The sequence below is a fragment of the Tinamus guttatus genome, unplaced genomic scaffold, assembly GCF_059628265.1.
Source record: "Tinamus guttatus ecotype Peru unplaced genomic scaffold, ASM5962826v1 Tinamus_guttatus_pri_ptg000211l, whole genome shotgun sequence".
Classification (NCBI taxonomy): Eukaryota; Metazoa; Chordata; class Aves; order Tinamiformes; family Tinamidae; genus Tinamus; species Tinamus guttatus.
Window position 1 is genome coordinate 8,714,366 of NW_028288745.1, and position 25,949 is coordinate 8,740,314.

General features: G+C 40.2%; 1 protein-coding gene across 2 annotated transcripts; it reads left to right on the forward strand.

Annotated features, from left to right (window-relative positions):
* Window positions 1–196: 196 nt before the first annotated feature.
* Window positions 197–21,788, forward strand: ALG14 (ALG14 UDP-N-acetylglucosaminyltransferase subunit). 2 transcript variants are annotated; one of them, XM_088524505.1, is made up of 4 exons: window positions 197–431; window positions 2,008–2,159; window positions 7,178–7,237; window positions 21,406–21,788. In XM_088524505.1, the coding sequence occupies exons 1-4, from the start codon at window positions 296–298 to the stop codon at window positions 21,634–21,636; spliced, it is 579 nt and encodes a 192-aa protein (XP_088380631.1). In that variant the 5' UTR covers window positions 197–295; the 3' UTR covers window positions 21,637–21,788. The 2 variants fall into 2 exon arrangements, with proteins under 2 accessions (XP_088380631.1, XP_088380630.1); XM_088524504.1 differs by having other exon boundaries at window positions 206–431; window positions 7,178–7,300.
* Window positions 21,789–25,949: the final 4,161 nt, after the last annotated feature.

The following is a 25,949-nucleotide window of genomic DNA, read 5'->3' on the forward strand; positions in this document are numbered from 1 at the left end:
ACAAACCCCACAACCGAACACTCCCCCGCCCCGAGCAGAGGGCGGACTGCCCATACCGGGACGGCTGCGTGTGACAACACTCCCCCACACACCCCAACGGCCGCGCGCGCGGCGCGAACAGCCCGAACAGCCCAAACGGCCCCAACGGCCGTCCGCGCAGCGCCCGCCGCAGCACCCACCCCGCTCCCCTCGCTCGGCAGCGCGAGGGAGGAGGTTTGAGCCGCGCGGGCCGCCGTCGGCCGGGAGGCGCCCCCGCCTTCTTTCCTCCCGCGCGGGGCGGCCCCGCGGCCGCAGCATGGCGGCCCTGCTGCCCTGGCTGGGCGCCGCCGCCCTTCTCCTCCCGTTGCTGCTCGTCCCCGCGGCTCTGCTGGCGAGGCGGCGGCGCGGCCCGCGGACGCCTCCCCTCAGCCTCCTGGTGGTGGCCGGATCCGGTAAGCGGCGGTTACCCGCAGCGCAGCTCGCCGCCAGCCGCCGTCCCAGGGACTACGGTTCCCGGCAGGCAGCCCGCGACAAGGCCCACGCCGTTCCCGCGCGCCGCCCCGCTGCCTGCCGGGATTTGTAGGGCGGGGCCAACGCCGCCGCCTCAGGGGGTTTCGCAGCCCTTAGTGCGTTTTTCATTAACGGCGGTTCCGTTTCTGCGTCTTAATTTGGGCATTTTGGGCCACACTTTTAGCGGGTTTGTGCCTGCGAGTTTTGTTCAATTAGTTAATTAAGTAATGAATATTCTGAATAGAACTCAGGCAGGACAGACCTTTGCAGCTCCTTCCGACCCCGGGATTATTGATGATCTCGCACATACATTACGTTTTCAAATAGTTTCAAGTAAACCCCATTTCTGTCGTTTCCTTAGGTCGACTGTCATGTAGTCCTGTTGGAAACCTTGCTGGTTTTGATGCATGTCACATCTGTCCCTCTTTGCATCCCCAAGCTTGCTGGGCAGTTAATCTGTCACACAAATTAGATTGACTTGAAAATTTGAAAGTAGTATATGAAAATAGTACCTAATCCAAGCAGTGTAGCTTTTTGTTTTTGATGTTGTTGTTTTGTTTATTTTTTTTTTTGCTAGCTGATAAAACTTCTGTAGCAAAATCTCTTAGAAAACTTCTGCTGAAACTTGACAGCCAGAGATAGTAAGAATACATTTAGTTCACTGTTTTGGTTTGCAACGTGTGAAACTGCAGATTTATGCACATACTGATGCCATTGAGCTGGCCCGGCCCAGCCCAGCCCTCCCCCTTCCCTCTTCCACTGCCAGTGAGGGGCTGCCTTCCAGCCCCTCACACAACACCGAGCCAGCGTGGGAAAGCAGACTGACACAAAGTTAACACCACCCCCCAAAATAGAAGAACAAGCAGCTCTCCCTCTCTGCAATATTCTGCCAGTTTAGCTCCCTGAGCTGGTGACCTTGCACTGGAAAGAGTGTCAACACCCATTGAGCCCATTCAAGGGGAGCAGGGGGAGCATTTGACTGCAGCAGGACTGTTCCTTCTGTCGGCATTCAGGTTTTAGACGGGCTCAGCAGCAGAGCAAAATCATTGCCTACGTGATTTCTGTGTTATGATTGGAGAAAGTGGAGTCCCTGCATCTGGTCTTCATGTCATAGGATTGCTAAGTGAATTCAAGGGGAGTCATACTGTGTGGTTTCGTTCTGACAGTTGTCCCGTGCTATTGCAGCTTTTGAGTTTGGACTACAATGTATCTCTGCTGATTATTTTGCATTGCGTGCAGGACATTAAACAAATGTTTCTCTTCTTTGTGAATCTGTTTCAAGCCTATTAAGCTGAAAAGGTTCTACTGATGTAGCTTCAATGGGAGTTGAATTTTATTCCCGTTATTTAATCTCAAATAACTTGTAGCTGAATCCTTTACTTGTAGAAAAGTGTGACTGATATTATTAGCACCAATAAGTTTTAAAAGGAAAAGGGACTGATTCAGCTGAAGAAATTGGAAATTACAAAATGTTTCATATACCAACTCCAGTTTACTCTTTTTTTTTTTTTTAAACAGGTGGGCACACAACAGAAATCCTGAGGTTACTCAGTTGTTTGTCAGAGTCATACTCTCCTCGACATTATATTCTTGCAGACTCAGATAAGATGAGTGAAGCTAAAATACGTTCTTTTGAACAAAAAAGAGCTGAAACTTTCTCCAATTCCCAGGTAACTTGTTAAGCATGTTCTTTGATCATAACAAGACACTGTGAAAGTGATTCTTGAATAGGATTTTTAAGATCAGTATTTATTTGATTTTCATAGCAATTGATAATCACTTTTGCTAAAATTCAACAGAAGTTACCTTTCTATCTACGTTATTTTTCACATTTCTAAAAGTGGACTAGAAAGGCACAGTTGTTAATTATTGTATTAGAGACTCAGGAAATAGAAAATAAATACATTTTAAAATAGCATCCACTGCCATTCTTCCTTCTAATTTTCACTGTTACTTTCCTTACTTTGTTTTAATATGGTACTTACCTCTGTTTAACATGTTATTCCCTTGAAAGAAATGAGGAAACATAGTTGTAGCAAGAGTGATTATACATAGAAGACTATCTATTGCTCTAGAAAAGCATACTGAAAATAAATATCTTTTTAAATCTTGTATACTAAATAAAGTGTTATTTGTAATTGTAAAAATATTGAGAGAGAAATGCAGAAGGGTTTTTGTGTTTTATTTCACCATTCTCCTCAGTAACATATTTTTCAAAGAAGTGGTATATAAAATGTTGTACCTAAAGGAAAAAAAAAACCTTAGAAAAGCCATAATTGAGGTTGTGTTTTGTGTGTTACTGGACTGTTTTGTTTTTAAAATTTAGCATTTGCTATGTTTTTTTTTTTGAATGTACACTACCTCTTAGTGCACATTTGATAATTTTCTGATTGATGACTTGAGCAAATGCTGAATCAGTCTTCTGAACTCCTAAAAATCGCTTTATTTTATTTAAAAATCATAAGATTGTGAGAAGATTCCATTACTTTTTCATCAGATCTTTGCCTGCTTTGAGCTATTTGCTGTATGATTAACAGATAGACTATTAATTAACAATATGACTCTGCTGATATAAAGTATTATCTGCTGTCTAGTGAAATTAGTAGAACAGTATCAGTGGAATAAACCTGTAAATGGAAAGGACCTTAGCAACTACTTAAATCTCAGTCTTTTAAAGCAAGTAGTACAACATGCTGCAAATTAATTATTTGCCTGGTACTGATTTCATATGACACATGGCTGATATTTCTGTTGCCGTCAGCAGCACTACTGAGACTAAAGGCTATAAGATTCAGTACTAATGATTTTCAAAATCAGTCCTTTTAATGTAAAGAAAGTGCTGCGAATATGAGCAACAGACTTAGCAATGACATTCAAAATTTTGTTTTTCACCACTTTCACCTTTGAAAATGAGTTACTTGCACACCCCAAGTTGCTGAATCAAGTGAGGATGACTCAGTTTAAAACTCAACATGTCAGTCTCTCCTCCCATTGAATGCTAAAGATGAGAGTTTAATTAAGGGTAATTAGAAAGTAATTCATCTACTGTCACTAATGTTTCAGGTAGCTCTTCAGATAAATGTTGTTTTGGTAATTGATTATTCATTTAAAGAACTAGTGCTTCTCACTCATCTGATAAATGTTCAAAGCTAAGTTATTAAATTTAAAATATATATTTTGAGTATTAAAGTATTGCAGAGCTTTCATCTAGGTCATTTTACTAAGCAACTTCCACTCTCCATCCCTTCAACTGCTAATAGAATCATGTACTTACTTTTTTGTTGAAGGTGAAAGATTAGAGGAACACAACCAGATAAGGGATACTCATTTTCATTTAGCCATTCTTTTTTTTTTTCTTTTTTTTTTGTTTTTAATTTTCCTCCAGTGCATACTGGCCACTCAGCAAAAATATTCAGAGTGAAAATGGAAGATAAGTTCTTCCAATATTTGTAATTTTCAGCGGGCTTTCAACTACCATATGTTTTGGCACAGGTGGTGCTATAGAGCATAAGATATTTAAAAGTCAGGTATTAGTGGCCTCTTGCAGCCTTGAATAAATTAATGGAAAACCTCTGAAAAGTACAGCCTGTTGTCAGTCCCTTATTCTTCCTGTTCAAGAGGAGGATTTTTACAGAAATAGATAGTGAATACGAGTCAAAGACTGGACAGATGACATAACTACAGTAATAATGATCTAAGAGAAAATCAATGTATTCATTTAACAAATTACCATGTAAATATATATATATATATATATAAAATCAAGTTCTCTTCTTGATTTGTGGTTTATCCCTGTCCTAAATCTGCAGAATTTGGGGAGAGGGAAATGAAGATTGAACAAACCTCTTACTTACAAGAAATGAAGTGTTGCATCTCTATCTACTAAGTCTCCTGAAAAAAAAAAAAAAAAGGTTTCAGCAAGTCAGATGCCTCCTGTGGAAGGTGTCCTGCTCTGCTCTTGCTTGCCTCTTTGTCCTCTGTTCCTTTTAATTTGCAACAAAGGTTATTCTACATGGCTCCCACAGAGCTGATGCACTCAGGATAAAGATTTTGCTTCAGCTCCTGCTGACCATGTCTAGCAGCAGAAGGATCGCTTAGATTTGCTGACTGAAGAGCTCAACTTATATTCTTCCCTGCAACTTACACCTCAATTTTTCCCAAATCCTCATGTTTGGGATGGGTGACCAAATTAACCGGTCTTAACATAATGCTCTTCCAGCCACACATTCTTTTACATTTTATGGTTCATGAAAGAAACAATGCAACGAGATTTTACCCTTCACCAGGAAAGGCGACTAAATAAAGCCAATTCCTTTAGAAGGGCTGTTGTGTGTTCAGTTGAGCACTTTATGGTAAATCACAGCAGTGGCAAGTTTCCACAGCTTCTCCTTGCATGCTTGCAGAACAACATTAACTAGGTAAAGGACATCACTGATTTTAAAATTGCAGTACCTCAGTCAACCTGTTTGGAATTGCCAGCTTGGAACATTTGGCTCAAGTAACGAAAAGGTTTCTGACTCTGCTGAAGAAGTAATGGAAAGTAAATGCAACAACATGAGACCATAGGAGATAAAATTGCCTATCTCTGATGTCAAACAAAATCTGTTCCCTACCTCCCCCCCCAAGTTAATATTCAAGAGTTGATTGATATGTAGGTCAAAGTTCTAACATAAAAGATAGACATTGACATGCAAAGTTTCAAGCATGTTTTTTGAATAATATAGCTGAAACAAGTTTGATCTGTTTGCATCTTAGAAATAGTTTTCTACTTTGATACCACAAGGGGTCCCTGCCAACTTTTGCTGAAATCAATTTTCCGTGATAAAGAAGATTGTATGCAGTTTGTTGTTTGTTTTCTTAAGCAGAGATTGTTTAGCTACATTCTTCCCGTGAGGGGTGTGTCCACTGAAGCCTGATCTGCACACAGCTACGCTGTCATCCATATTTATTGCAGGCTTTAATACTATTGCCTGATCTTTGCCTATGGGAGCATGGTAAATGCAAAAAATATATATTTTTGAAAGGTAACTTCACTGTTAAAATTATTCTGTGTTACCATGCTCTAAAATTGTCTGTATTAAATCAAGAAATTTTGTCCTGCTACATTAAAAACATTCAGGCTCCCTTTTAGGCAAATATTCCAGCTTTTCTTCTTTTGTAAGTTTATGAACTTCAAAAATCTTAAGTTTGTAGAGCAAAATATAAGTCAGTGAAAAACAAGCTATTTAAAAATTTTTACCTAAGTAAATGTGAGTCTTATTCAGTTACTGACACCTTTATAGAATATTTTCTACAACTACTGTAAGTTTGTGTAGATACTTTAACAACAGTTATTCATTAAAGGATACTGCAGGATTCTAAACTCCACTTTATGGCATTTCTCCTTTATCACTTGATCTCTTCCAAAGTTCCATGAAAGAGACCGCTAGTGATAACCAGATGCCTGTTGAATGGGGAGCAAGGGGCATGTTGATTTTTCCATGTACTGTTGTCAGACTGGTGCAGTCAGGGTTTCAACACCTGCAAATAAAACATAAAACAAATAGTTTGTAATATGTGTTAATGCCTTCCAGTATCATAATAATTAAAGCTTATTGCATTGAAACATTTCACTCAAAAATAACTTAATATTCTGCATTTTTATTTATTTTTAAAAATCCTTTCCATCCTACATCCAAGAAGGGTGCCAGCTTTTGTTATTCAGGCTGACTTTATTTTTGATGTGCAGATATTGCAACACTATCTTTTCCAGTCACAAATCACCAGGGCTAAGCTATATCAATTAGAAATGGTGCGATGGAGAAAAAGGAGAATTTTCAAAGTTTATGACAGCATTCAGAGTCTCCCAGTTTCAGCATGAGTTCCATAAGAATAGTAGTGATCTGGTATCCCCTATGAAGTTAGTGACCACTGTCCAGATATATAAAAAATTGTGTCAGTGTCACTGAACACTGCATTGCAGCTCATATGTTTGTCTTGCATTTAAACAGTCAAAACTTTCATTGCTCTCAGGCCTGCCTGGTGGTTTGGCAGGGTGTCCCTTCAATGTGATGCCTCTGGGTCAAGGTAAAACTACCTGGGAAGAGTGCAGGGTGCCCTAGTGCAGTTAACTGTGTGCTGTGTTTAGAGGCGAAAAGAAAACACGTTTTATACATGAAAAGAACCAAGAAGACTTTTTCCTGAACTATGTAATGAAAAGATGTTCTTATACTTCTCTCCATTTAAACACCCATTGTTAAATTTTTAGTAATATGCACTGGACATTAATTGAGAAGAATTGTTACTTTCTTTGGCAAAAAGACAGAACAGCCATATTGTTTGGATTAAATCTAATCAAACCTAGAAATATGTCACAGTAACCACTAGGTGGGGCACGAAGTTAACATACTGCAAATGAAGTTGCTCTAGCCAAGTTGTTTATTGAGTTAGGAATGTTTAAAAGTAACAGTAGAAGAGATTATTTTAAAAGAAAAAAAAAACCTACATGCATAGTTCTGGTATTTTGTTGTACTCTTCTCCTAGAAGTGCTACACAGGACACCAAGTACAGCACCTAAGAGAAGATTACACATCCAAACACTTCAAGAGTAGTTTAAAAAAAAAAAGGCACAGGCAGATCCAGCAATTCTATAGAAGAACAACAATATTCTTAGAGAAATTAAAATTCAGCTTATCATGCTCTCTTCCAGTTCACCCTTGATCGCATTCCCAGAAGCCGTGAGGTTAGACAGTCTTGGACCTCCTCCGTGGTAACAACCCTGTACTCCATACTTTATTCCCTTCCTTTGACCTACAAACTGAAACCAGATTTGGTAGGTAAAGTAAGTCTTATTTAATTGAGAACTTGCTAGTCTGCTGTATAGAATTTGCAATATCATCGGGAATATCAAGACATTGTAGACTGTATCTCATGTGCATACTTAGATTTATACTTAGATTTACACTTAGATTTACAGTTAACAAGAAAAATATTTTTGAATGTAAACTTAAATCCAAAAGAAATAGTAGCAATACAACAAGAACTGGAGGAAAGATTGTGCTGCTATTGAATAAGGATATCAAATATCAGTTCCCACCCCCCAGAATTTTGCAAGTAACATCAGAGAGTTTGTTACTCCCTTGTAAATGCCAGTAGAGCTGGCACAAACAAGGTCGCGGGTTCTTGATAATATCTCTTCAGGATTGCAGCAGCACAGACTGTGCTTGAAATCCTGGTTATTCTGTAGGATTGCAACAGCTCAAGCTGTGCTTGAAATCCTGGATGTTCCATTGACTGATCTTGCTCCCAAAATGGTATGACCAGTCTGGAATAAGCAGGTTCAGCTCAGCAGAAATATATACAGATGCAATTCTTGTGCTTACATGGGCTTTTCAGCTATGTGTAGGTTTATTCAGTCTTTGGCAGACTGACATTCATTATCTCATCTAGTGACAGAAAACATCACTGCTGAAGTGGTAACTACATTCATCTCACGAGCAGTTTTGTGAAGCTTGAAAAAGTTACAATTTCATGCTAATTACAATGCATTTTTGCAGTTTGAATCTTACAGTTCTTTAGGAGAAATTTGATTAAAGCAAGCCTTTTGGTAGAGCTGCAGTCATTTTAAGATATCAGATATCCAAATTAGAGTTTTTAAAAAACATTATTTTAGCAGAATTTCAAATCAATGGTTTGTAGGGTTTAAGATATTTAAATGAAGCCTGTTTAAACACATACTGTTACAAGATCATTTTCATAATTTAATAGCAGCATGTATACACCCACAGAGAATGTTTGTACATAGGTTTCTTTAGCTCTCATTGTGAATTGTATTACTAATTCTAAAGAGGTCAGTTATATTTGTGCTCTTTTGAACATTTATAGAAGTTGCTGTGAATTATATCATTGGCTTCAGTAGTACTGGTCAGTTCCTATCAGGTGAAAAGCTACTTGCTTGCCAAAATTTCCAGAGCAGTTCAGTGTGCAAAACAACAGAAGCAGCTTCTTTGCAGTTCTTGTTTTTCTAGCTGGTTCTGAAAACTGGAAACCAAGGCAAAGTTGGGAGGGAGGAGGGGATGGATTGCTAATTTTTCTACAGTGATTTTAGTTTGTGGAGGAAAAACAGAGGTATCTTCACATGAAGCAGACATAGAAAGGGAAAATAACAGTCAGGACTCACCTTGCTACACTACTGTTTTCATTTAATATATATGGATTTTATTGGCTTACTATTGCAAATGAAATTGACTGGGAAATCCCGCATTGTAGCTTAATATATTACCAAAAGTGTCAGTAGGACACATTGTAGAGAGCAGAAAGTTACCAGTTGCATGCATGGTATGCAAGCACTGCATGGTTCCTCTATTTACTAGAGGAATTTAAAGAGACATGAAGACTCACATGTGCCATTATTAGAACTAGTACTGGAGCTGATAAGCTATGGCAGACAAGGAGAGCCCTAATACTTTTGAAAAACACTTGTTCTTGTAAAATTACTAACAGATTTTAGCAAGGTTCATAAGGCCTTTGTAGCATTTAAGTGAACTACTAATTTAAAATTCTATCCAAAAATTGGTCATCTTTGATTACCAGTGCGCCAGAGGGAAAAGAGCTTCCAAATATTTTGTTTTTTGCCAGGCACCATTGTCAGCAGCAATAGGAGCTGGTACCACCACTGACAGCAGCATCTCCAGCTTTATCCTGAATCTTACACTACTTAAAAGTTGGTTGCGTATGGCAAGTTGTATGTGTATCATACAACTTTAGTTGTATGAGAAGTTTAGGAATTCTTTAAAATATAGTAAGGCAGCTTGTAAAGATTTTAGAGTACTTAGCAAAGTGATATGAAGATTAAAATGCCTCCCACTGCCAGTGAAAAGATATTTTGCAGTATGTGAGGCAACTGCTAATATGCAGTTGCTGTTTTAGCTGAAAATGTTCGTAGTGACTTGCAACTCCTCTTACTAGTGGGTCAGCGTATCAGTAGTTTAAAGCACTAGAAAGGGTAGAATATGCTGGCGTTTTAGGGGATTCTGGCACAGAAATCAACACCCAAGTTTAGAAAGAGCAAGCACAGTATTACATCATGCTGAGAACTTTGTGCAAGTACTGAACATCCTCAGTCTAGGAAACTGCTTTTGTTGAACTGTAGGAAGCAAAGAAAACCTTGGATTGCTTCTAAGTCATTTCTACGTAGGAGCAATCCTGGTATCCTTACACCTGCTTCTAGGTTTGTCAGAAAAGTGTATATGTTTGAGAGCTAGAAGATGAATTATTTGATTGAAGACTTCCCTGGGTACCCTAAAGCTAGACAAAAGCAGTGTCAGTTATAAAGGAATGTGGGACAAGAGAATTACTGCTAAAGGAGACTGTGAAACCTTTAGGTGCAAAAAATCAATATTTGGAGCAAATAAACTAGTTAAACTATCTATTAAAACAGAATAGGTATAAAGTGAAACAACAAACCTACTACCTGCACAGGGGTTACTTTATATATCCTTATTTACACAAGCACTCTGCCCTCTTTGTATCTCATGGACTTCTAGCAAAGCTTCTTAGTTTACTTCGCCCAATAAAGCAGTTTCATCTAACTATTCTTCAGGATACTGAATTTGGAAAGAACTGAACAACTCCCAGGAGACCTTTACTGACTTGCAGGACTCACACCATGCTTAAAATGGGCCATCAGAGAGTTTAAGAAATGCAAAAGTTTGTTTAGTCAACTTGAAATCATCTGGAAGAGGCTCATTTCTAAGTTACGCACATCTACACTCTGCAAAGCTAAATCCCTTTAGAGATATGAAACCAAGTAACAAGATTAAGATGTCAGAGGCGATGACTGGCCTTTGTTCTCATAGCCAAGTGCCAGAATTCTGGAAATGCAAGTGTCAGTGATGCAAGAGCGCATCAATCCCAGGCAGTTTTCACAGCTTGTCTGGCTCAGATAGGCTTCCTATGCAGAGGCCTAAAATTCAAAGAAAGCTCAACTTGTGCCAGCACGCTCTGCTCCCACCTTCCTTGCCCTGCAAAGGCTTTTCAAGCTATTCAGCAGTTGCAGACAGATTTAATTTGCAGTTCTAGCCTCAAAGTCTGGATATTCCTACCGTGAAAATGGGTAGCTTCCCAGAGAAGATTAATGCTTTGAGATGCTTAATTGAGAGACTTAAAACTGAGATATCAGAAGATCTATTAACTAGGGAGGGATGCGAATCCTTCTTAGTTACAGAAAAATTCACAAGCTACACAGAGACTTCCCCAAAGCTAGAGAAAATTACTGGATTTTACACAGATTTTTTTATTGTCCAGGAAACACTAAGTCAATGTTAGAGCCTTTCTACAATACGCTTCAACTCAGTGAGTCAGGAGATACAAGGTCAAATGCAACCTGTCTTCACTTCTCTTGCTGCTTTCAGAACTATTCTTCTTATCGCTGAGCCAATTTGCCAAACCTGAAACCAGGCATTAGGTGAACAAGTGCTCTGGCTAGGTCACAAATATGCACTCGAAGGATGTCCAGGCACTACACAATAAAGCTCTGCAGATTGCACCCGGTCCTTTCTTTTATCCGTAATTTGGCTAGGTCATAACTGGGTCAGCATTGTGCTTTCCATTAGTGTAATGATTACTTTTTCTAGCATCATACAGAAATATTGCATAAAGTGCAATTCATTACTGCATTGTGCACCCAGGATCCTTAGAGCCAGAATTTTGCTTTTCTGGGCACACTCCTCAGATTCTGCTGTCCCAGGCTGAGCCCAAGATAGGCAGAAATTTTCAGATCACTGCTATCTGGGGAAACTGTTGTTAAAGCAAGCAAAGGTGGCCATTATTTCACATTAGGGCCTCCTTTGCATGGGAGATCTCTAGTAAGGACTAGTTTTCATTTGTACAGCAAGTAAAACAAGCTCTACTTTTTGCCTCCCCACCTGCTGTCAACTGACTCGCCTTTTCCAACTACTTTCTAGAGGCTTGAAATCTTCTTTATTTTAATACACAGCTGATTATGCTTCTAGCAGTCTGCTGATTGTTTTATGACTCATATGAGGCCTGGATATCCCACCATACATGCCTGGTCTCCAGACTGGGTAAGTTCACAACAACAAGCTTTTTAATTGTCACAGAAATATTCACACAGTAAGCTATATGAAAGGAGATCATTATTTCATTTAGCTAAGATTTTCCATTCTTTGTACCCTGCTCAAAATGTCTTAAGTTCATAGCACTTTAACAAATTGCTATGATGAATAATAAGTTATTGTCCCTAATATCATGATTCTTATTAGATCTTTGTAGAAATACAAAATCTGGGTGGTGTCCTTATTTCTCTATTCACTTCTTAACAAGTGAACTTTGTATAACAGAGTATTAATAAGATCTGGTACATTCTCTTGCACACTAAATCTTTCTGCCCCACACAAAATTCTTGGGGACCAGATTGCTTTCATACTATGTCCCAATCACTGTTGTTCTTCTATGATCAAAACAGTTAAAATAAACCAGAATAAGCACATGAGGTTAAGATGAGCAATGCTGTCAGTTGTATAGGATACAAAGAAAATAAAGGTGAAGTGACATTTGACTTCTCAGTTAATGAAGATGTATTAGATTCTTCCTTGCCCCTCCTGTACAGCCACAGTGTAAAATTACCCTCTGCTGGTCACAGATAAACTTCCAAAGCTGTTCAGGTTAGCAAGCTTAGCGCTAGCGTGGCAGCTCTGTACTGCACTGCTGCCATTTCTATGGCTGGCATTTAGATAGGCTGATACACCCTGCTTTTCTATATGTAGTTAGTAGAGAAAGAAAAACAAACACACACAAAACCCCCCCACAAATCCTACAACAACCTCGCCAAGCTTACAAACAAAACCATTCACCTAAGAGAAAAGTTCGTGGGGTGAGAGAGGTACAACACTAGCTGTAACGTTCACATGAGGTATTAGCTTACATTTAAGCAAGTTTAAACTAGAGACAGGTAAAGGGTTAAGACAGATCAATGTCATGAGCTAACATATATCCTGGTGTTCCTGTCACGTGGCAGCCACAAACATCACACACTGTCGTTTCCCGTGAACGGCCAAACGTGGCCACTGCACCAGAGCCTGTGGCCAGGGGCGGGCTGCAGAGCTACGCCAGGTTTTCCAATGCAGAGGAATTTCAGGCAGGTTCTGGCTCAGCCACGGTGACATTCAGAGTGACAATGCCTTCCTGAAAGTAAGCGTGGTAGCTAGTGTCCGTAGCTACAAGTGAACTTTGGTAACTAGCTTTTCATCTATTGACAAAAAGCCTCTTAATTGTATTATGACCACCTTTCTCATCCACAGAAAGTCAAGTCTCCTGTACTTCCCACTAATTTGGCAGCAGCAGTAAGCCACAAACCTACTCCATAGCAGCATACATGGGTAGGGAGTTCATTCTGCAGCTTGCCTCTGCCTTGGTAACCTTGGTCTTCTCTAAACAACCTTTTATCCATCTCCCACAGTTTCTCACTAGACTCACTTCTCATGTCCCTATTTCTTCATGAAACTTTCTGGCAGGGAAGATACCTTTGATTCCACTGACCATCAGACTGTGAATTTAAAATTTAATAGCAGCACAAACATTCTAGCAGACCCAAGCATTAATGCAGCTTTATAACCTTCATTTACTGTTGTCTATGATTAACTGGTTGCATCTTTCTCGTTTTACATCAGGCAGCTAGGCCAGAGATCATGCTGAGCTCACGCATCCCGCTGTGCTCCTGCACACCTGCGGAAGCAGCAGAGGTATGGATGGGTACTGCAGCTCCACAGGCTGTCGCTACCTTTCACATACAGTACAGGGGCAGTTCAGAAGGTTGCCTAAGGTTACCTTCATCACCTGAAAGCAACAGTCAAACCCACATGTTTCTGTATGGATCCACACTGAAATTCTCAGAGTTCCTTCACTAAGCTGTTGCCTCACTCTGGCGGCTCTTAATTATCCCAGTTATCTTCCTTTTCATCAGCAAAGCCCCTAGGCACACCCAGAAACAGACCTCAATTGTTTAACTCTTGACAGTTAAATAGCCACATGAACAGCTCACTCCTGAGCAATGCTGAAATCCAGAACCAAGGAGCATCTGTCACTGCTTTGCAGGGGGCCCCTGCTCCAAGGGACAGGAGCTGGGCCCTTGCCCTGGGCTCTGCCCCACGCTTCCTAACTCGGGGCTGGGCAGCCAAGCACCTGCGAGGCAGATGTGACACTGCCCAGCACGGCCACCGTTCAGTCCTGCCACAGGTCTGGCCCAGGGTGGGATTGTGCTTTTCTCCCCTAGAAAAACCCATAGGATAGAATTTGTGTCTCCCTCACCCCATCCTGTTTTAAAGCAAAAGCTGGAAAACAAGGGAGTTTGGGGATGCTTTCCAATGGATTTTATATTTGATGAAAATAATACTCCCAGAAAAAGCAGAAAAAAAGATAGTGAACATTAGAAACCCAAGTGCAAGATTTTCTTGTTTAAGCTGTTGCTCTTCCTTCTTCCCCACTCAGGCACTCACTGCTCTTCCTTATCCGGGTTAGGCAACCTGCCCGTAGGACCACACGTGTTCCTGCTTGCTCTGAAAAGCACTTCACGTCCTGTGGGTAATAGGTGAAAACAACAAAGTGCCCAGAAGTGGACTAGGAGTGGTTTCTGTAGCCTACTGCCTAGCTTGAACACCAGCTACTGCTGTAGAAGGCAATAATCATCTTTTGTACTTCTAGTCATTCAAGTGATTTAGGGACTAGGAGGTCAAAATGCATCTATTCAATTCGACTAATTGATTCATTTGCATCAAACTACACATCTAGGTCTTTTGGCCTGGCCTGCATTCTGCAGGTATGTCTCAACAGCAAACACAGTTCAAAGCTGTAACTGGTTTTATGTACTACTTTTGGAAGGAAATGAGCTAGATAAGATCTTCATATTATAAAAAGAATAAACCATTGATTACTTTAATGACCTTTATATTGTTCAGACAGAACTTGACATTAATCTTCTTCCCTGCCAACAGTAATAGCATAAGTTCTGAGAAAAGGGTTTTTTTAATGTTAAAAAAATTAAAAACAGTAAGCTTCTTTTACTGGAGATGGAATTTTCAGACACATGCTGGAGATAAACTAGAAAACCTTTAACAAGAACTGTGTCTCTCACATGCTTAAAATAGTTAAGCATACAGTACTAGTAATACACACAAAAGCTAACTTTTGGATTATATTACTAGAAATCATTTTGTCTCTTAATTTCTTAAGTTTCTCTTGTTTTTCTGATTACCAAGTAGACTTACGTTCCCTGAAAGATCCTCTTTTACCTTTACTTCCACGTAAACCAACTATCTTTTGAAACCTTTTAGAAGTGCTCATTATGATGAAAAAAAATTTGTTTCATCTGACCATATTAAAATATAATTCTCTTCAAAAGAAAATAAGACATATATTTTATCTTACTCTCAAGAGATGTTAATAAACCAAATACATATTAATAAATGCAGTGCACTCTATGCTGCACACTGGTGATCTTTGTTGAGATGGATCTGTGAGAATCATGATTTGCCTGTTCAGGTGTAAATTATGGTTTTCTGGATTGAAAATACTGATGTGGTGATAAAGTAAGTGATATTCCCCCAGTGCCATAGCAAATCCACAGCAAAGCCATGAGCGGGACACACATTTCTTGACTTTCCAGGCTTACATTGATCACAAACCTGCAACATAAATATACTTACAGTTAAAAGGTGAAAACATTTGTTCACTGATGCTTTTTTAGTTTAAATTTGTAATTAGAACAGTCTCTAATATTATTAGAGAGATCACCACCCAACTACAGGGCCACAGTACTTGTAATTCTGCTTCCCACAGACTGCAGCTGGATGCACTGAGCAGGGAGCCAGATCCCGCCCTCGGGAACAGGCGACAGCTGAGACCGGGAGCCAAATCCCATCTACCTGTGTAGGCCACTCATTACCTCTGTAGGTGAAAAAAAAGATGTTCAGCTGGATATATTACTTCAGAGAGCATTGATGTGAGGTTTTCAAAACAGTAAGAAAATACTAAATGCAAGGAAGTGCTGGTGAGGTCATGAGATAATTTGCATAGCAGGGTATAAATGAATTCATTGAGAAGTCTCTCAATTCTCATGCTACAGTGGAGGAAAAAAAAAAGTAAAAGAAAAACACTGAAACGTGCCCAGGCATTTGTAGCTACACTCAGAAATCATGATCACACCCCTGAATTATACTCCACAGTGTAATCACACTCTTCAAGTGTCAAAACCAAAGATCCTTCCTGAGGAGTGTAGTGGTCCAAGAATCAAGAATAGCCCTGGTAAAACAAAAACACTATTTTACCACGGTCTTCCTCTTAATTTTTATTTCAGGCTGTCTTCTCAGCTTGCATTGAATCTGACTGTTCAGCTCTTCTGTCACTTTAATCAATTTCTGCTGTGCTTTCCTTTTTTTTTCTGAATGATCCTTCAGGTAATATTATGGTCAGGTTTGCAGTTTCCAAAAGGCAGCTTTTTTTGTGTTAAGACAGTGTCTTCTGCACTCTGATGATTTTCTGTATTTATTTTTAATTTAATTATGTTTGCTATTTCTGCTGAGGCTATTCTGATTTTTTTTTTGTCTATCTTGGATTATAGAATTTTCTAAAGCTGATTTTTGTGAGGTTTTACAAAGTGCAGCTTGCCCCAGGGGCAAAACATCTGGATGTCTCACATTAACTAGAAACAAGCAATTAGAATAAATACAACGTACAGATTACAACTACTTTAGTCCTTTGGCTGATGTCTGATCTTGCTGATCTTTGAAAATTCATTGCAAAGCCAGGATTCACTCTCCTGAGCAAGCTAGAAAGCCACTAACCCTTCACTTGGTTAATCCAGAGTCCAAAAGCAGAACTATCTCCTGAAAATACTTGAGCCTAATTTGCTTTACCATATTTTTGGGCGGTCTAATTTGTTTATCTGAAGCAAATGATATGGATTTATACTCCTCCTTAAAATTAGATATGTTCATATTTCTTTTTAATCAATCAGGCACATTTTTTTAAGCCACTGCTGTGGGTGGATGACAATATAGTCATTTTTTAGAACTCTATTTTTCTTCTGAGCTAACTTCTTTTTAATTGTGATTCAAACTGGTTTCCAATTTCCTCTTTCTCCCATGCTTTCTTATCCCAGCCCTTTCCCTTCCCTTTTCCTTCCTTTCATTTAGAATACCAGGAACAGCTGTTCACATTTCCCTGGCTTTCCCGAGCAACCTCAGAGCTATCTCGTGGGCTTTTGTTTCCCAACAGGGGGAACAGTTGCTTTCTGTTCCCAAATGCTAATTAGTCACAAAAACGAAGTATGTATCCAAAAAAAAAAAAGAAAAAAAGCTGTTGTTTTAAACTCTCCGGCAGAAATGCAAGCAGAATAAAATGCCAGGGCCTTGCAGTGCTAACTGTGTAGACGTTGGTTCTTCCGTCGACCTTGCGGCCCTGCCCCTGCCTCGTGCGGTACTTCTGTCCTGCCAGATACATTGCTTTACAGATGTATAAAGAAGTGCAGTTTTTCTGCTTTACGCATTTTCTTCTTAACCACTGGCCTGGCATTTAATCTTGAGCTAAGGTTCCAGTGATAGCGCAGTAAGTGTCGCTGCGTTACACTGTTGCATTCGCCAGCTCCAAAGCAGTTTTCAGCGGCATGTGTGCCAGCTTGCTTTCCTTCCACAGCCTTAGAAAATACCTGAAACGGAAAGGCAAAAACGATTCCATTTTTTATGGAATTAATAAGAAATTCCATTTTTATGTGGAATTAATATGAAATTAGAGTGAGACTTGCTAAGTCTAAATGTTTTTCTCTGCTCCTTTACTTCTATGTCTCCATTAACTGATGAATTTGTTCATTGTACTGTTTAAAGTCTGGTTACATTGAATTGCTAAAGAATTTTAATGTGTAGGATTTAGTTTTTAGGCCTAGCTGTGAAACCTGGCAACCAGTGAAGCAGCTTAACAGTTATTTGAAAATTTCTTCTTGTTCAAAGAGGATATAGGTACTAAGGAGCCACACAGCCCTCTCAGCTTCTAGAAAAATCCTTTACAACTTGCTAGCAGCAAAGCAGGTAACGCAGTGACCAGGCAAGTTCTTGGACAGTTGCAGCTCAGAGGTCTAAAAGGTGATAGAAAACTTCTCTTTGACCCTCTTTTTCCCCACTTTCTGCTCCACCTCCGAGGAAGGCTGAACTAAGTAAACCAGAGAGTTGTGAGGACATCTCTCATGCAAGGCAAATATTCTGCAGGCAGCCTTGTAGCTAAGGTAAATAGTGTTGGGAAAGACCTTGGTTGATCTTGCAGAGGCCCTGTACCTTTCTTGCCTAACAGATGCTTCTGCTCCATGCTAATAATTTTCCCTGGATTCACCAAGAGCTACTTGTATTCTCCTGGAGCATAAAAAGCAAAAGATCTTTCAAGATCTTGATCTTTTCAAAATGGAAGATACAATTTTCTCCAAGATTTTAAACTGTATTTTGCAATTCATTAGTAGAAGAGCTCATCATATCTTGTACATTTAGGGGCAAGTCTGGTAGACAAGTCAGGTCCTTTCCACCTCCACAAGTTTGTGTGCTGGAACGAGCTGAACGGCAGTATTTCTAGCTCATAGATCATGTAACGATTCCTCTGCTTCATAACACACATCCTGATTTTCCCAGAGGTTTCTCCTGCATCTCAGTGCACTTGTGATGTCGAATTCCAGGCAATGGGAAGGCCAGCCTTGTCTCCTGGTGACTGTGTGAAGGAGAACTGGTCAGGCGGGATTTTTGGAGGGGAATTGCTGCTCCAACACATTAGCCACCCTTACAGGTCTAGGTAGGGCATGCCTCTTAGACACACACTGAGGGGTAACTGGAGGTTAACTTTTAATGATCAGAAGGATTGATTAGTAGTTCTGACCTGCAGATCACGACCTCGAATTCAGATAGGGATCTCTTCATCCGCTGGGTTCAACAGGTTTATATCAGAATCGCCATCAGGACAAGTCTCCTAAATCAAGGACTGCAGAACATGGACGTTCATCCTCAGAGTGTCTTTAGGGCATCTTTCCTGCAGAGATCCTTTAGAGCAACATCTTTTCTATCTTGGCTGAAGGGGCGTGTGTGGGCTGGGAAAGAGCAGATCCCGTGGCAGTTATCATTAGATCCTATTTTATAGAGCTGCCTAGGCCATAATCTGCCCCACTGTCTGATCCTTTTCCCCATGAATCAAATGGCAGCTTGGAAGTTATAAAAGGTCAGTAGCAAGTATAAATTAAAATAGTATCATATCCAAACCCGCATACAGTAAAGGTGTTTTGTTAGGGTGTTGTTTGAACAGCGACATTTAACTTTGTTTCATTATGTGGTTTATGAACATATGTATATCTGCTTGGAATTCATTCTAGGACATCCCTCCTTGTGTGGATCTAGCTGTGGGAATACCAGTTACTAACAGGACGAGAGCCATATTCAATAAAGGTGGAAAGCAGGAGGAGTTGTCTAGGACAGTGGCTTAATAAACACCGTGACTATAATAGTTCAACTTTTTATAAAACCAGTTCTACCATCCTCAACTGCCGAGGTGAGGCAAATGGTAGAATTTCCCCAGAGTTGACCCATATCTGTGACCTTCCGGCTTTGTGTAAAAGTGGAAAGTAGGGGAATGATGTGAAACTTTGTCCTTACTTTAGCCAGCTAGGCTGAGATTGAGCTAAACTAGGTTGAGCTTTCAACTAGTCCAGAATGAAGGATGCCTGGAAACAGGGATGCAGAGGGAGAAAAACTGCTGAGAGAGTAAAAAGGAAATCGGAGAAGAGAGGTGGGAAACCTGAGAGAGGCCCAGCAGACTGCAGAGAAATTTGGAATGGAAGATGCTGGGGAAAGATGAAGGCAGCGAGTAGGATGGTGGCAGAGCAGAGACAGGGCTTGGGGAGCGATGGGAACGGGACAGGGTTTGCGCTCCGGATAGCGTCGCCCAAGGGAGGGTCGATGGAGACTTGCATGTGACGGTGTTATGTGGCTTTCTGTCCACTTACACTGGGAACCTGAGAGCAGCAGTCAAACTGGGTGCTCGTCTCTCGAGAAAAAAGGAGCAAGACTTAGAGTTGATTAGAATCAGGGAAAAAAAGTAAAAACAAGCAAAAAAGGGTATTTATGACTGTTCCAATGCCACTTAGGCATTTGCTTGACACAAGCTGGATTCTACAGCAGACACACTGGGTTTTTCTGCCTGAAGACCCAGTGAAACACTCCAGGTTGTTTTATCTGCCTGTGTTTACAGTACTGTCACGAATGGTGTTACTAAGTAGAAGTACCCAAACAGCCTTTACTTTAGATATCAGAAGCAATCTAGCTGTAGCAGAATCAGCATTGCTGAGATTAATGTAACCTGTCAAGGAATAGGGCAAAATCTGTGTTTTAGTTCACAGGTATGGAAGAGTTTCTTTGAAATGTTAAAAGAGCATGTGGTTGGTTTATGCTCTTATATGACAAACCACGTATGTAAAGAATAGATTTGTATTCTCACTAGATTGTAAAGTAGGTTTTAAGACCTGATGTGGAGGTTTGAAACAGATGTATTAACCTGATTGCAGAAATACAGAATGCAAAGTGGATGTATTGAACTTCTCTTAGCCATATAATCATTAACATCATCATCAACTGTTGCAATTTTCTTATACAAGTAAGGTTATAATTTTATGTACAATATTAAGTTTCATTGATTCTGATAAGAAAATATTGTGATACAGTTGTCACGTCTCCAACCTAATAGATTTCTGGGGCCATCTCAGAGGCAAAGAAAGGCATCTGTGAGAGTCCGGCACCCCGGAGCAGCCACTGCCTTTGACAGACACACTGCGTTAACAAGCTTATCGCTGGTATCTTGCCTCAAAGCAGGGAAGGAAACATTCTGGAATATGTTTGCTACAGCCATGTAAAAGAAACTCTGATTTTTTTTTTCCACTACCAAAATGGTATCTTTCACAGGCTGGTGAACTTGGAACAAAAAAGCAAGTTCACAGAATATAGGGCCATGGTTTATAAAAGAACTCTTTATTTCCACATAACCTCCAGCTGTGCAGAAAGTGCTGATTACATGGTGGTTGTTAGATTTAGTAAGAAATTCCTTGCCTGAAATCAAGGTACTTCTGTTCTTAATTTAGATATGTAACTAGTGTGTATTAGCACCTAATACACTATAATTTATACCTCTTTATTTTGAACTGTCTTTCAGTTTACCAATATATAAAAATGAAAGTTCACTTCCTTTTAATGTTAGTACTTGTGAGTTTGAGATCCTCTGCTGACAAGCACGTGACATGCACGTGAATCAAGTATGTTTAAGGAAGGTGTTTTGGTAAATACAACAGCTTACTGAAAGAGGGGAAAAAATCCATCAGCCCTGCTTATCAGCTAGTGTATTTTGATGAAGGTCCTGATTCATTAGCACATTTTTGCTAAACTCTTTTGCTGGCTTAAGCCAAAGTCCAAGAGCTTTATAACTGGGTCTCAGTTATAGTAATCCTAATTAAACCTCTTTGGCCTTATTATGCCTTAATCTGTGCCCAGATCTCATATTTGATATAACACAAAACTGTTACTGAGGATGGAGACTATTCCAGCTATATTCCTAGGAGTCAAGAAATGCTGCTTCCTTGTTGGCAAATTAAGTGTCCTGTCTCAGAACAGGACACTTCTCCCTCCCTGACACATAAAGTGTGATCTTTCAGCAGCTACTCTAAAATCATTCTGTTTATTGCTTTTATTTGATTTTATTTTGCACTTTTAACATTCTCTTAATCTCTTCTAGCTTTCAATGCATCTTTGGTAATACATTTTTGCAAATGTAGTGTTATAAGAATATGTGTTGGTTCTTTACCCTATGAAAAACATCTTGTTTCATGTTTGTAAAATATTTCATTTTTTCTAGATATTGTGCAATGGACCAGGAACATGTGTTCCTGTCTGTATAAGCGCTCTTCTTCTTGGGCTTCTAGGACTAAAGAGAGCAATCATTGTGTACGTAGAGAGCATCTGCCGCGTGGAAACTTTGTCCCTCTCTGGAAAGATTCTTTACTACTGTTCGGATTACTTCATTGTTCAATGGCCTGCTCTAAAGGAAAAATACCCCAGGTCGGTATATCTTGGTCGGATAGTTTAAAAATAGAAGACAGGCTTTACCTAAAATAAACGCAGAAGGCTTCTCACTAAAGAAATGTATTATTTTCAAATAATTTATTTTCAAAGATTCTTGTTAAGAATTAGTCTGCTACTGGAAAAGCAGGCAATAATAAATATATCTTTATACTGAAGTACATTTTCGTGTAGGTGCATTTATTGCCTTCATATAGTTCACCAGTATCCCATTACGGCTTGAAATCTGTGCTGTCTCTATTTGCATCTAGTTTTCCTGCTATGTGAATAGGAATTTTTGTCTACAAATAAATATGGGAGTTTGAATGAATTGTAACATTTCCTGTAAGGAAACTTTGTGTAGTTTTCTAAATTGTAAGAAACAAAGTCTCGTTTTAACACAACAGACTTTATTTCCTGTATGCTAGCAGTGAAGTCCCTTGTGAATCCTTAGAGTATAAAGGAAACAGTTATATTAAGTTGGCTTCATGACAGTTTGTACTCTACAGTCTTCCAAAACCCCCAAAGCGTTAGACTGGTATCATTTTTCCTCTAGGCTTCTGGAGGTTGGCCCTGTGATCTACAGTGCACCTCTGAAAATTCTTGCTCGGTTCTAAAGTTAAATCAGAAGGTGACAAATGTCATGCTACTGGCACAGTACTTATAGATTTAAGAGGTGCTTTCTCCCAAGTTTACATGCAAAAATGCTTAGCAGGCTTATGTCACAGAGAGCAAACTGTTGCTTGCAGTATGTGGACTGGTTCAGTCTCTTGTATGTGGGAAAAAATGAGTGTTAATACCCGTAAAAGTGGAAGAGACAGACACTATCGTCTTTTCCCGATACAGTGAATTTGGCTTTCTGCACATTTTGTTTTCCTCTTTTTTAAGCACCTTACTTTTGGAGTACGGTTTGCATTTAAGAAGATTTTTTTCATGGCGAATGGTATTATATTCCTCGGAACAGTTTTTAAAGGGTGCTTTGTTGGAGGTAAGTATGTGAAAGTCTACTTTAATATTTCACATTCATCTGGTAAAATGTAATTCTGCACACCTATAAAGCAGTATAAACACCTCTGTCCGCACACAGTGCTGTGTGTCTGGACAGAGAAACACATGCAAAGAAAAAAGCTCACAGAAAAGCAGAAATGCTTTGCAGAGTGCACAGACTGACTGCAGCGAAGCCAGCAGCAGCTCCTCGTGCTGTCACAGAAGGAAGCTTTTGCTGTGTGAAGCCCTTTCCCCTGTGTCACATGTCAAAAAAAGTTGCAGGGGTGATTCTGGTGGGGACTGGGGAGCAGCAGGGACTGGCTGAACAAAAACACTGGCTCCTGCTCTTCAGAAACAAAGTAGAACTTTGAAGAGAGGAATATTTTGGTTTTCATAAAACAGTATGTAGAAAATTACCATCATGATATTGCAAGGCCCTGTAGGGAAGCCATTATAACCTATCCAACAGGCTTAATAATTCTTAGCTGTGGGAGAGAGATAATTAGAGCCCATTGATGTGGTCACAAGTAAGTTCAGAACATAGACTTTTTGCGGTTTTTAAGCTAGATTATGTCTGACATTAAAGAGCAGTTAATAGGTTAAGAGTATGTGGGAGGGAATCCTTGCTCAGTACATGTTCAGGTCCTTGAGAATGACCCAGCTGAAGCAGCTCTGATGTGTTTAAGGGCCTTTTCCCTGGAGTGAGGACTTTCTTATCAGGACTTTCTGCCTAGTTTGGTAAATTGGAGATACACTGGACTTTATTATGGCTAATGGTACTTTATTTTGGATGCTGTCCTCCTAGCTGAATCGTGCTTTCGGTTGCACAAGGGAACTAGAGTAGAGGGGAAGGAGGACGAGGCTTCAGGGCAGGATCTCGCTGTGAGGCCGAGGGCGGCAGTGGCTGTCTCCGTTCACAGGCCGCGTGGCAGCGCCTCCGTGGCCGCTGGCCTGGCATTGGGGTGAACTCCCCCGCTGCCGAGCACACGAGCACAGGCAAGGCCCAAACAGGGCCGGGCTGCCGTGCTGCTCCTGGATGAATTCAGGATTCATCCCGTTCCCTCAGCCTGCTCTGCACTTACCCACTGGTGGAAGCGTCTCTGGCAGTTCTGCTCCCCCTTAGCACCCTGCCCAGGGCAGGGCTCTGTCTTTTGGTGCGCTTCAAACTGCAGCTTTAGAAATTTTGTGAGTCTGCCCTGAAACACTGGAGCTTTCTGGAGGTTCTTCTGCCTGTAACTATCACCAGTAAGGAAGTCACTCACCTGTTTAGACTTGGAAACTCCCTTGTAAGTGCTCTGAAGTAACAGCCAATAAATATCACGAGAGAGTGTTCTGCAAAACTGGCCTGCTCCAGACTACCTCATATGGAGGAACTGCATCTTCAGTCACATGAGAAGAGCTTTTTCATCTTCACTTCCACCCCTGAGAAGCAGGGCTGAAAGGATTTCTGCTTGTGAACCTCCAGTCGAGGTGTTCCTCACTTCATTTAGTCCACCTGGAAAGCTCAGGTTACCACAATGAATATGAACTGCATTTAATGTGGGTGATCAGCTTGAGTGGGAGCCTATTAGGTGAAAAGGGGAGTGCCCATTTCCTTGTTTTTGCTGCTGTTTTCCCTGCTGTTCACTGGCTTAGGGATCAGCCTGAGTTAAGGACACTTATTTCTTGCCAGTTTATAACAAGTCTTACTAAGTGAAAACTTGTGTCAGAAATGGCCCAGAGGGCTGTAAAGTTAAAGCAACTAGACCGACTTTGGGAAATCACAGAAGTGGAAAGATTGCAGCCTGACTTTGACCAAAGCTTCCAACAAAGTCTGCATTCATAACTGGACAGGCCAGAAACTCTTCTTAGAAGAGAGTTTCTGGCTTAAATTCTGTTAAAGGAAGTTTTGTTATCAACTAGATTGGCTTTTCCTTGAAAAGGTTATCTCGAATAACTGCTAGTTCTCTCCAAAAGCACTGTGGAGCTGAAGTAAACTAGCATTTTGTTACCGAGCAGTTCTTATCTTTTGTTTGTAGTAGGTGGGTACAACCAAACTGTCATTGTTCTAAAGGAAAACTGCATTCTTCCTGCTTTGAGTAGCAAAACACAAAACAGTGCTGCAATGTTCAGCCTTAAAGGCTTGAAAGTAGCTGACTTAGATTCCTTCCATTTTAATTCTTGCGTTTTGCTGTGTCTCATTCTTTCCCTTACATATAAGTATTTAGGCAAATAAGTTTCTATTACATATATGGCAAGGGTTTGGGGTGAAATATACTACACTTAGGTCCTCATTGCCAAAAGGGAAAACATAGTATCTTATGGATTTAAAGGAAAATGAAAGAAAGACATTTTTCAAAGAAAATAAATATGACTTTATGGAAATATCATCATTGAAACTGGCAAAGATTCAAAAGAGAATAGAAAGCATCCAAAAATTCTTTCACTGAGTCCTTGCTTGGATTCAGACTGTTTTAGTTATCAGACTTTTTGTTTTATCAAGATATGCATTAGTTGACCAGTATCAAAAATTCAGAGTTACTTCACTTTTCACCTGGTTGTCATCTTCCCGTGGAGAGTGTGTGATGTATAGACATTGAAAATTTTGTATTTATTTTCCATTACTCCTTTTCTACCATAAAAGAGGAGAGCCAGGTAGACCCTAACAAAATAATGGTATAAGAAAAAAATGACTTTTGATGAAAATAGCCTAAAGATTATTTTTAAGCTATGCCAGAAGTTCAGACAACCTACCTTCTGCCAGCTGAGTTTCCTGTGGCTCCACAGTAGCCATTACAGTCATGCTGGGCTGTCTTGTAGCAGTTTGCATTAATGACTTCTGGAAACATAAGTCAAAACCTCACAAGTACATCCTGAAATTGCACTCGTGCAATTCTGCCACACCAGTTTTTCCAGGCAAAAACGCCCCATCATAGCAGGTGCAAGTCAGTTAATGCCTTGAAATAGGAGACTGCCGCATGCAAATAGCAAACAGACAGTTTTAAAGATGCATTTTCACAAATCACATTTGCAAAGCAAAAAGATCTTGCATATGTTCAAAGGGCCATAGTGCATAAACAGACACATTATTTCTTTCAGCCTCAGACGAGCTCATCAGCCCTCCTTGGCCATTGTGCTCTATCAGGAACTGCATCTAAGAGCAGTCACTTACTGGGAGAGGAGAGAAAGCAGACAGCTTACATGAAAGGCTGTCTCTGAAACAATTAGAGAGCAGCATTTGCACAAAAACCTTTGCTTGATTCAGCGTCAAGTGGCACAATCCAGCCAAACAGATTTCTGTCCCACTCTCCTCTGTCCTTTGCAAAGAACATACAAGGTTTGCTCTGTCACTGTGTCTATCTGGAGGCTGCATCT